Below are 13025 nucleotides of genomic sequence, written 5' to 3'. Positions count from 1 at the left end.
TGCATTCTCTGTTTCCAGTACTTTGTCTTCACGGGGGTGTTGGCCATGGTGACCTGTGCAGTTTTCCTCCGTCTGAACTCCGTCCTGAAGCTGGCAGTGCTGCTGATCATGATCGCCATCTATGCCCTGCTCACTGAGACCATCTACGCAGGCTTCTTTCTGCGTTACGATAACCTCAACCACAGTGGAGAGTAAGTGCCCCCCCATTGTGAGTCCAAAGTGTGCTCAACTTTCTGCGGGAAGTGGAATCGTTGGGAAAATGATACCCGCCACATTACTGAAACTTAAGGCCTGATTGGATATTGACTTACATCTCAAATCAGGCATTCTGTAGTTTACAAGTCCAAGCAAAAATCCTGACTTTTCAGTGGTATCATTTATGTGAATTACAGATTAATTAATCAAAGTTTGGACTAAATAGTAGCTCAGGTCTCCTCCAAGTCTGATAATTTGTGATTTCTTCAAATTTAGTGGCTCCAATACTTGCAGGATCTATTTATAATTTGGCTGTAGCAATCTTAATAATAGTAGCCACTGTGTATTAAGCCCTCATGCTCTCTCAGGATAGTACAGTTGGTCCTGCATATCCACAGCATTGTGGATTCAAATAACTTCAGATTGAAAATATTAAAAAAAAATTACAAACAAAAATAGTACAGTATAACACCTATTTACATAGCATTTACATTGTATTAGGTTTTATAAGTAATCTAAGGATGATTTAAAGCATAGGGGAGGATATGTAAAGGTCATATGCAAATATTATACCATTTTACATAAGGAACTTCGGCATGCATGGATTTTGGTATCCACAGGGCTGATGCCGAGAGACAAATGTATTACTGTTGAAATATAGAAAAGTCCGAAAAAGAATATCTTACCCAGACTCCTGAGAGAAAAACAGCCCAAGGCAAGGCTAATGAAAGCCTAAGACAGTGAAAGTGAGGGAAAAGAGAAGTGAGGAAGAAAAGGATGAGAGGCAAATGCAAGTTACCACTACATTTTGCTGGCAACATGGGCTGTGAAGAGATTCAGCTGGTGCCTTGGAAAATCCACTCACAGAGCCATTTGAAATGTCTCTGGGCAGGCTCTAAGGTGGGAAAAAGTGTCTCAGGACAGAGAAAAATATGTCTGCTGGCTCCTTCCCTCTCTCTCCCATTGGCAAGAGTTCCCTTTTTGCATGCACCTTCTGGTGACATCACTTGGCCCCTTTCACAGCCACTGGGGTAAACAGACCCCACACAAGAAGTGATGGAAGCAGCCAGTCCAGGCTGATTGGTCTCTGGTATTAGAAGCACACAGGACTAGCTGAGGCCAGAATAAGTGGCCAACAGTCAAAGGAAAAGAATAAGGTCAAGATAATTCAAGAAGGCTAAGAAAATATGCCCAGAACTGATAATATGAATGTCCATGAACCAGTCCCTGGAAGTAAACAATGCTAACAATTAGTCATATTTTCTTACGCATTTTTAAAAGGATAATATATTTCAGATGTTGAAATTCCTTTCTCTAGTATTATTCTCCTCTGTCTCCTCAAATCCAACTTCTAATATACTTAATATATATCCTTCCCATCCAGGTTATATATATAATATATATACACACATATATACACACACACATATATACACACACACATATATACACACACATATATATACATATAGCTAGGCCTGTATCTATAAATTATTTATAATATTTATTTTGTTGTGATGTAATATTACCTTTCTAGATCTATCTAGGTTGATATATACGGACTTCATTTTAGTTGTGGTCTGTACATATGAAATAATACAAACATATCAAAATATGTTTATCCTTTGACCTATTAATAGAGACATTTAGGTTGTTACCAGTTTTCCCTATTATAAAAAATGCTTTAATTACCAGAATTGATCATATCTTCTTGGGTGTAGATATAAAAGCACGCTTGTTGGATTGTAGGGTATCTGTATTTTCCACTTTTTAAAATGTTGCCAAATTGCTTTTCAATGTGACTGACACGATTTTCCTCTTATAAGCAGTGGTCCTGTTGCTCTCATTCCCACCTATACTGTTAGATTTTTAAAATACTTGTTAGGTTGAGTGTGCATTTTATTGCACTGTTTACATTCGTGCTTCTCTCATTATGCATAAGCTTGTGCATCTTTTGTTTGTTTATTGGCTATTTGGGTTTTATTTTATGTGAATTGCCAGCTCATATCCTTTACTCAGTTTTCTATTGGGTTATTCATCATTTTCTTGTTGAATTTGTAAGAGTTATTTTTGTTTTTAATTAACAAATAATTGTATACATTTATGGTATAAACATGATTTTTTGATCTATGCATATGTGGTAGAATGGCTACATCAAGCTAATTAACATATGTATTACTTCACATGCTTTTTGCATGTGTGGTGACAGCACAGAAGATCTACTGTCTTAGCAATTTTCAAGTATACAATACATTGCTATTAACTATAGTTGCCATGTTTTACAACAGAGCTCTTGAATTTATTTCTCCTATCTAAAATTTTGTATTCTTTGACTAAAATTTCCTCAATTTCATGTCTCACACACACCCCTCAAGTCTCTGGTAACCATAATTTTTCTATCTGCTTCTATGAGTTCAAAATTCTTAGACTCCACATATAAGTGATAACATGCAATTTTGTCAACAATACTAGGCCTACCAGTAGTGACCCTGTGCTCAATTTGCTCATAGGTAAAGTGAAATATACATCATCTGTCTGTATTAGTCAGCTCAGACGGCCAATAACCAAAATACCACAGGCTAGTATAAATACCAGATCTTTATTTCTCACAGTTCTGGAGGCTGGGAAGTCCCAGACCCAGATTCTAGCCTGGCTTATTTCATTAACATAATGTCATCCAGTTTCATCCATGTGGTAGCAAGTGGCAGGGTTTCCTTCTGTTTTAATGCTAAATAGTATTCCACTGTGTTCATATACCACATTTTCATTATCCATTTATCCACTGAAGAATAGTTTCAGATTGCTCTCTCATGTTCATTGCAGCATTATTCGCAATAGCCAGAATATGAGTTCTTTATAAACTTTAGATACTAATGTCTAATTTACATGTGTATCAAGCATTTTATGTGCTTTATTTAATCTTCAGAGTAACATTTTGAAGAACAAAGGCTAAGAGAAGTTAGCAATTACCCAGGTTCACATGGCCAGTAAATAACAGATCTGTATTCAAACTTACACTCTCTTTGGCAAAATCGTCTTTGGCCATTCCTCATTTTCTAATCCATGTACATAAGTTTTTATTACTGCATTTACCTCACTGTGTTGAAGTAATTAATTTTCATGTCTTTCTCTTCCATTAAAATAGGAAATTTTGAAGACAAGGACCATTACTCGTGTTCATATAGTAAGCACTTAGGGTTATCTGGCAAGGTGTCCAATTAAATATTTGTAGAATGAAATATTAAATGATTCAGTGACTGAAAGAAGCATTAACGCATTTGGAATCATATTACATCATTGATTCACAGTAAGCCAACTATCATTCACAACCCTTAGAATTTTTTCTCATTATTGCCCTTATAATATATGCTCCTCAACCTATAAGCACAATTTCTTTTGGATTTGTGTCATACTTCGCATTTAATGTGTTTTTTTTCTATTTGCCCAGGTAGAAAATGTGTTTTTTTTTTCTATTTGCCCAAGTAGAAAATGCTTGTTCCAAAGCATTTAGTGTTTTTGTCTTCTCATAGTCTTTATTAGGTATGTATTCCAACTGATCATCAGAAGATACTATTTCCACACTACCTATGCCTTGTTGACTTCTTAAAACATAGGCAAAATACTGGAATGCATTAATGCATCGTAATTCAGGTTAGAATTGAGTTCTGGCACCTGTTTCTACTCATCAGTGGGCATGTTTTTAATTCAGGGAGGCAATAAAATAGACTTAATAAGAGCATCAGTTTTGCTGGTTCTAGCAGCACCTTGTAGGTGATGTGCTGGGAGGGAGTCTACCTCACAAACCCACCCTCCTTTTAGTCTAAAGTTTGGAAGAGACAATGACAGTGAAGTGGCCACACTGTCTAGGGTAGATACCCAAGGTTCATCATCTCATGCCAGGAAAATTTAGGATATGGACACACATGAGGAGTTTAGGAGTGGAGATTTAATAGGCAAAAGAAAGAGAAAGGAAAACAGCTCCCTCTCTATTGAGAGAGAGGAGACTTCTGAGAGGAAAGACTGGTCGGGGCAGATGCATCAGATTTTATAGTCAGATTTGAGGAGATAGTGTCTGATTTACACAGGGTTCACAGATTGATTCAATCAGGTATGATGTCATATCATGTGGGGAAAGCTGACTCCTCCACCCTAACCTTATTATGAAAATGGGCTTGCCAGTTGACTGGCGCCATCTTGTCTGCTCCTTACTGTACACGTGGCTGACAAAGAGAAGGGAAGATGGAGCCACCATCTTGAACATGATTGGCACAATGTCAGTACCTATGTCTGCAGCTTGATTTTACAGGCTTTCCTTTGTTAGAAAGGAAAATAATTTGGGGCTGCTTTTCATTAAAAGGAAAACCTTACTGAGGACTTCCATGCCCTCACTATCTGCCTTAGTAATTTCTTCTTAACTCCTATATCATTCTTCCCTTTGGATTGGTAACCCTAACTGCTGTTAGGGGTGTTGGACGACAACGCTTTCTGGCTGCTTCCTGCTGAAAAGGGCGTTGTGTGAAGAACAGCAGCTAGGCCTCCTGCTGGGGTCAATCTAAGGGTCCTTGAAAGAAAGGCACGTTCATGCATGGTTCTGTCTGCAGCACCATTTGGAGTTTGATTACTGTCAGCCATTCTGATGGGTTGTAACACTGGTTTACCTCCACCAGACGTTGCTGAAATGTTAATATAGAAGTAACATTCCTTTTAGGATAAGTGGCATTGGATTTGGGTGGCTAGAGTCACTTTAGTGTTAACCTTGGCTAAATCTTTCCTGCAATTATTAATCCTTTCATGACTACCACAGGCCATCTAAGACACACTTAAACTTTCCAACTTGTCCTAAACAAGTATTTTTTAAACAACAAACTATTCTTTTTAGCACAAGTATTACCTCCTTATAACCCTTTAACGACTTCCACGAACCATCTATGACATGTTTAAATCTTCTGACTTGTCCTAAACATCCTTCTTTTAAACAACCAACTATTGTCTTTAGAACAGGTATTTATCATACAAGATCCTTTCTTACATAAAATCTCTTTCCTTTATAACCTTCTTTGCATAGCCAGGGTGTGACATATTACCAAACCCAACAAGGAGGTCTAGCAGACTCAGTGATAGTAAAATTTTCATGTTTCCTTTCTGTTGGTAACTATTATCCCTGCTATAAGGATAATAATTAAGCAAAGTACTACAGCAATGGAAAATCTCTGATATTCCAGTTAGAAGTTGCTACAGTATATAGTCTCACTGCAAATAGATTGAGTATAGCAATTCCCACAAGTGTGATGTAGTAGATTATTTCCATCTAAAATTTTACTTTCCAAGATATAGAATGTCCTTTTGGGGGTCTATGAAGTTCCTTGGTTTTATTTTTCCAAAAAAAGAAACCTCTGAGTTATGGGCACCCTACTCACTTTCACTACCTGGCAGAATTTGCAGTATAATTGCCCAGAACTAGCATATTGATCTAGATTTTTACATTACCCATCCTTTTTTATTTCTTCCAAGACCAGGAGACCACCACTTGATTCATAGGAATGAGCGGGGTCAGTCTGAAATGTAGGCAAAAAGCTTAAAAACAATAAATGAGACTAAGATTTAGTGACAAATGTTTGATAAGCTTTGGAGCATAATTTCTCTCTCCAGTCCTCATTTTTGGTAAAAACAAATTATGAATGAACTTTAGTCTTATTCTTGGCCTGATTATTTGTATTAAGTGCAGGAAGAATAATTATTTCTGTATAGTCCTTTTGGATTGGCTTTGATGGAACTCTGTTTCACAAGGAATCTCAGATAAGACCTTTTAAAGCCAAGCCCAGTCACAGGTTTGGATCTTCAAATACCTGTGAGTTGGGTGATTCTTTTCTCTTAAGATCCCATGATAAACTTGGAGCTCCTGGACCTGTTAGAAGGTGACATTATTTTTTTTTTTGTTTGTTTTTGTTTTTGTTTTTGAGGCGGAGTCTCGCTCTGTCACCCAGGCTGGAGTGCAGTGGCGCGTTCTCGGCTCACTGCAAGCTCCGCTTCCCGGGTTCCCACCATTCTCCTGCCTCAGCCTCCCAAGTAGCTGGGACTACAGGCGCCGCCACCACGCCCGGCCAATTTTTTTGTATTTTTAGTAGAGACGGGGTTTCATTGTGTTAGCCAGGATGGTCTCGATCTCCTGACCTCGTGATCCACCCGTCTCGGCCTCCCAAAGTGCTGGGATTACAGGCTTGAGCCACCGCGCCCGGCCAGAAGGTGACATTATTTACTGACCACAGGTTAGGAAACCTGTATGGGGCATGTGTAGACAAGGTATGAGGCAGTTCTCCCCATGGGACTTTTATTGTCTCTGCAAGTTGAGATTGAATTCTTAAAGGGAAGCATACCCTTCCAGTCAAAACCTTGATAAAATAACCAGTTTTTCCAATCGTGTCCTGTTGCAAAGGAAGAAAATGGATTCTTACTGATCTTACGCAAATGACTATATTGCCATAAGTTAAGAGTACTCACAGATATTTTCCAAATTCTGGAGGAACCAGGCAGAGAAAAAGAAACATGCTCCAAATTTTGTTCACAGGAGTATAACTCACACAATTATTAAAGGCCATAAATAGTTCAGAATAAGTTCCCTTGACTCTGAAAAACAAAATAAGGGTCAGCAATGTTCCAAGCAAAAGTCAAAAATGTTGTTTTAGCATTCTGAGTGCAGTCCATGTAGTTAAGTCTTGTTATGCTTGATATTCGTGGACATTTCAGTTCTTCATGAATCCCATATGGTTTTTTCTTCATTCCAATGTTACAACATTCAAAACTATTAAAAACCTGCATTTGTGAATACCTGTTAAAGTCGTATAGCTTGATTATAAACCACCTTTTGAGAAGGAACAAAGCAAGACAATAATTGTCTGTGAATGACAACATTTTCAGGGTAGTTACAGTTAAAAACATGACTGACAAAGAAGTTTAGTTATCTCCATAGTTTACAATAACTTTAACTAAAAAATATTTAAGAACTTATTTTTCTTCAAGCCAGTCAATTAGAGCTATTTTTATAGACATTACGCACAACACATATATAGTGACACAGACAGAAGATTCAGCACTCATAAGATTTTTCATTTGCCAGTTTCTTAATTTGATTAGTGGATTCAGGGTGGAGCCCTTGGAGGAACAGGGTCACAAAAGCATCCTTTTCTAGGGCATAATATGCAGTCACAGCTGAAGACAGACAGATCCCCAAAATTAAGGGTGCCATTTTGTACTGGATCTTGGATCCCCAAAAGGAGGGAGATTCTGTGGGAGAAGACAGTGCAATGCTCCTACCATGCATTTCATTGCAAGGCAACCCGAAGACAATCAGCTTACTTTGTAATCAGCCCATCCCCCTTTGGAGTCACATCTCTCAGAGGAGAGTGGGAATGTATCCACATCTTTCAGGTGACAAACAGCATGCTTCTCTGATTCAAACGTACAAAGGATTAAGTATTCCTCCATAACTGCTATTAGTCATCCCTTAAAATATATTTCCTACCTAGTTATTACACACCAAAGCTCTCTCATAATATGAAGTAATTTGATACCCCTAAAACTCAAAACTGTCAGATAATACAATGGAAAACAGAACAAAGCTTTTGATTTTGAGAGGGAACTATCTGCTTTTAATTCCTGAGGTTTCATGAGGAAAACAGAGGGATTTTTTTCCCCAGAACAGGGTCTATGGCACCTCTCTGTTTTTCCCAAGGAGTCCCAGGCTACTAGAAGTTATCTTAGGGTTTCTCTTATGTGCATTAAAAGTAGCAAGACAACAAAATGAAGAAAAATAATCCAGTCAACCGAAAAGAAAAAAATAAAAGTTTTCTTCCAGGAAGACAAGATCGAAGAAGAGAAAAACATAAAGGCCTTTTAAATATACCTGTCACTTGGATATCCGCTTTTAATTAGTCTGAGCGCTTTTTAAGAAAATCTTTTTAAATCCCTTGTTACTTAACTTTAGCTACACCAAGCAGTTAACATTTTCAGCTTTTGAAGTTTATAAAAAGTAACCTCCCAGGTGAAACCAACAAGCCTTAATTAGGTTATGACTTAACCTCAAGTGTATGAGGTATTTTTAAAGGTGTGATAAGCAGCTTTACAAATGTTATTGAAAAATTGTGACTGAGACAGTGAAAGAAATCTAACCCAAACAACTCCATTCTGTTTCCAGCCCCCAAGCTGTCCCTGCCCATCCCTGGGGTAGGCCGAACCAACTTTGGGAGAAGCCTGGTTTACAGTTCACAGTCCAAAACAAAGATGATATCAGCCCCTTCCTAAGATATACTTCCCTCTTGCCTGGGAACCAGACCAAGAAACTAGCCACAAGATTAGAAACCATGGCTTAGGAGTCACACAGCTAGAGGCTGCAAGATTTTGACCCTCTCTAAACTGCTCTCAAGATAAGTGCTTAAGATATTTTGTAAACCCTGCCCTTGATGGATCAGCACGCCCACCCAGATCAATAAACTGGCTTATCTGAGCTTGTGGCCCCCACTCAGTAGCTGACTTAGTACAGAAAGACAGCCACCATTGTAAAATGGCAGAGACTAAAACAAAGTATTGCCATTTGATTACAGGTCATGTTCCCAAGGACATGAAACAAGATGAGAGCCTGTAGCCAAGTATGTTACTGATCATTTTGTTGGGCTGGATTGAACAGCAGGCTTACGGGGTCCTGGGTCTGCATCCTAACCTAAGGTACCCTTCCTTTTGACAGAACCCTAAAGACACACAAAGCACACCAGTTTGGCTACAGCTTGAGACCAGCATCGCAAATGCCTTTCTCATTAGTTAAAACTTTATGGAGAATATAAACAATGATTCTTATTATCCTCTTTACCAGCTTTCACAGGGAGAGAGAAGCAAAAACTTGACTGGTTTAAAAAAAAAAAAAAAAAAAACTTTTACCCTTTTGCCATCATGTCAGGCCCCTGGACGCCCTTCCCCCTAGCTCAACTCTAAGCAAAGCATTTTAAAGTTTGGGGATATTAACTTTTCTTAGTTTGGAGGAATATTATAAAAGAAGAGATAGGAGCTTTTAAACCATGAAGGAAGGAAAAACACCATAGAAAACCTGGGAGTTCCAAAAAGGGTTGTCGAGAGGTACTGATTCTGTTCCTATTGGGAATGGTGTTTCAGAGGAAACATCTTGAAAGGTGTTTCTTTGGATTTCCTAATTTCTCTTTTTCCTTTTGGCCTACCATAGGAGACATACTGCATATCTCTGAAATTCTGTGCTGCCTGCAGAGCTGCCTGTTTTTCAGCTGCCATTAGGGTTTGGCTTAAGAGCAGCATAACATCCCTCCATGAGAGGTGAAACATCAAAGTTTTGGGAGGCTTCTATATACGTATCAGGGTCATCAGGAAATTGGCCTAAGTCTCCCTTTATTTGCTAAGGGAGACTTCAATGATAAGGGAACTTGAACCCTGTGGCATCACCTCCATTGGGCATTTCCTGTAGGGATAAGAGCAAAGGTGGGGGAGTGGGAAATGTTGGAGATGGTGGAGGCGGAAGAGCTGGTGGCATGGTTGGAGGTGGCCCCAGATACAGTGGACTGTAAGGACTGGGACAACCAATAGCTGCCTCATATAGTTCCCCCAGAAGTTGCTTTTCTAGTCTTGGGGAATCATTCCTCTTGGGTCTGCCTGATATGACTACTAAAAGGGCTGAGTTGATTTTGCAGTGAATGCAAAGGTCTTGTAAGAAGGCCATGCCCTTGTGCAAAAGAAAATGAGCCACTTTTTCTTCAGAGTCTCCGGGTCAAAGGAGTTCTTATGCTTTAGAATGCACTCCAGAGGGGTGCAAGCTGAAGATTGTCTGTTACCCATTTTGAAAGAGAGGTGAGAAAAAGGTGTCTCTTTAGGCTCCTTCCTTTTGGTATGACCCAGGGTGGAAGGGAAGACAGTGGGGGTATCCTCCCTGCTGTTTTCCCTCCATGGCTCCTGGGTCCAGGCACCTTGTTGAATGTGCCACCTGTGGTTGCAGGCATGACCTCAGCCATGGAACCAGAGGAACTAGGTGATTGGGATTTGTCACGCTCACCCATGCAACTCTAGTCCTCCGCCTGTGATTTCCCTTTGACTTCCTAGACTTGTGTGACCTGCCTGCTTCCCCCACCAAAACAAAATGGATCTCAGGAGAGACTATGTGACATTCGCATCTGGGCAACTGTTGTACTTCCCCCCTTTATAGAGGAAGTGTGCTGGTTTGAGCTCTGTATCCTGCCATTATCACCTGCGCTAAAGTGTTCACCCTCCAAGAATGGTTCTGGTTAACTTCCAAACTTAAAACCCCCTTACTAAGTAAACACCATTCTAATTGGAGGCATAATAGGTGCCTTAAAAGAACGTAGGGACCAAATGGCCATTTATCTGCTGATGGGACAGCATCAAGACTAAAATTTGGTTTCAGAAGATATTTTACTCCTAATTGTTGAAGGCAGAATTTTCTCATTCACCAAAGCAGCATAAAGCCTGGTTTTTAGTAGGGGGCACGAAAAGGGAGAACTGGGAAGCTAGGGTGTTTCAGAAAAAGACCAACAATCTGCCTCATGGACAAGATCCCTCTTCCACTAGGTGGCGCTGATAACCTTGAAATGCCACACGCTTTCCAGACCAAGGGCAGAGAGAGACCTGGAAGTGCCATGTGCCCTCCAGACCAAGGACAGAGAGAGACACTCACTGTGGGTGGGGAGGGACCCTCTGTTCCTCAAAAATCACAACTACACCTTCCCTTGAGCTATATGCCCGGTTACTATGACATTCCCTAATTTTGCCAAACAAGATTACTTCCCTGAACTGTAAAATTTTCCCCACACTGCATACACAGAGAGGATAGGAGACATGGTTGTCTCAGACAGGAAAGGAGGAAATTACAATAGGAAAGTTGGAGATCCTGTTGCCAACACCCCATCAGGCAGTTGGAGGCTGGCGTCAGTTCAGAAGCCTTTGGATAACCCCAGGGGTTAGCCCCAGTCAGAAATCCTCAGTTGCTCCAGAACCTCTTCCAGCCCCACATGATGGCTAAGTCTTCCATGAAAGGAAGTTGGTTCAAACATGGCCAACATGCCCAGCAATCCTTGGGTGCTGGGGGATTCTCCATGTTCTCCCCAGTAAGCATCATATCTGAGTCTTTAAGAACGGCAGCAACACTAACCATATTTTTAACTGGCTGACAGATGCCTGTTATGGATTTGATTTGATTTGATTTAGTTCTAAAATGGAGGCCGATAGCTCTGTAATGAAGGGACAGAGTTGGAGTCCACTCCTCTACTCACCATTTCAATGAATGTTGTACCTTGGTATCCCAGGTGAAGTCCCCAGTATGAAGCAGCTACATTGTCTGGGGTAGATACCTGGGTTTGTTGTTTGCACCAGGAAAATTTAGGACACAGACACACACAAGGGGTTTAGGAGTGGACGTTTAATAGGCAAAAGAAAGAGAAAGGAAGAGAAAGGAAACTAGCTCTCTCTTTAGTGAGAGAGGGGACTTCCAAGAGGAAAGACTGACCAGCAGCAGATGTGCCAGATTTTATAGCCAGATTTGAGGAGGTGGTGTCTGATTTACATAGGCTCACAGATTAGTTCGATCAGGTATGATGTTTACATAGAGCATGGGGAAAGCTGGCCGCCCCAACCTAATCTTATGATGCAAATGGCTTTCCAGTTGACCAGCGCCATCTTGTCTGCTCCTTACTGTACATGTGGATGACAAAGAGAAGATGGTGCCACCATCTTGAATATGATTGGCACAACTTGCCAGCATCTGTGTCTGCAGCTGGATTTTACAGTCTGCCCTTGTTAGAAAGGAAAATAATTTGGGGATGCTTTTCATCAAAAGTAAAACCTTAATGAAGACTTCCATACCCTCACTATCTACCTAAAAAATTTCTTCTTAACTCCTATATCGACAGTATTCATATTACTCCTCTGCTTCCAGCAGAACATCAAGAATGTATATTTTAATTCAACAACATATCTTAAGATCTACTGTGTACCTGTTGTTACAAAGAAGGTGCTTACAAAAGCAACAAATACCACCTCTGCCTTTTGTTTTGGTATCTAGCTGCCTCCCACCCCATCCCACCCCACACACCCACAGCTTCATTCGTGACACTGCTTTTTCCACTCACTGGCATCTGGGGGCTAAACAGCATGTGTAGGGGCTTCTCAGAGGTCTCCAGGTTGCAGATAAGCCATGGTTACCAAAATAATCCTTGCAAGATTGTACCAATAATGTTAGATGTTGAAGGCATTTCAGACATAAAATGTACTACCAGATGAGGCTCTCACAAATGAGAATGAGTTAAAATAGATAATACATAGGAAAAACACTTATCTAAAAGCATTTGGAGGGAATTAAAGAAAATTGGCACTGGCAGAATCTAGAAGCCATGTGGTGGGGAAAAGATTTTTTCCGACCTAAATTGTTTCCATTCGATCCCCATTTGTTTATTACGTTGGAAAGGTTCATTGGTCCACACAGTCCTCATAAATAACCAGAATTGTAAAGACTGATGATAGTAGCCATATATCAATTTTCTCTCATGTGTATACAATACTTAATAGTTCACGTCTCCTTCTAACTTATAATCTCATTTAAACATCTTGATAATCTTTTGATGTGAGTGCCATCTTCCTCTTTTCAAAAGTAGGAAGATTCAGTATTCTTTTAATGATAGGGAAACTATGAACTACTAGTATATGACAAAGCCGGCTCTGGAATGCAGTTCTTTATGTCAACCATGTTCAATGTACTTTTCACTGAACCATTTCCAGTCCTACTGTCACGTTTATACAAGAATATTTAG

General features: G+C 39.9%; 1 protein-coding gene across 2 annotated transcripts in view; it reads left to right on the top strand.

Annotated features, from left to right (window-relative positions):
* The window catches only part of ADCY8 (adenylate cyclase 8), a 259466-nt gene that overhangs the window by 200407 nt on the left and 46034 nt on the right, over positions 1 to 13025 (top strand). For both annotated transcript variants that reach the window (XM_025394556.1, XM_025394557.1), the window contains one exon: positions 19 to 191. In XM_025394556.1, the coding sequence (XP_025250341.1) occupies positions 19 to 191 (173 nt within the window). The remainder of the gene's footprint in view (positions 1 to 18; positions 192 to 13025) is intronic.

This window comes from Theropithecus gelada, chromosome 8 (assembly GCF_003255815.1).
Source record: "Theropithecus gelada isolate Dixy chromosome 8, Tgel_1.0, whole genome shotgun sequence".
In the NCBI taxonomy this organism is placed as follows: Eukaryota; Metazoa; Chordata; class Mammalia; order Primates; family Cercopithecidae; genus Theropithecus; species Theropithecus gelada.
The sequence above is the reverse complement of the archived record's forward strand: the minus strand, read 5'-3'. Positions and strand labels throughout refer to the sequence as shown.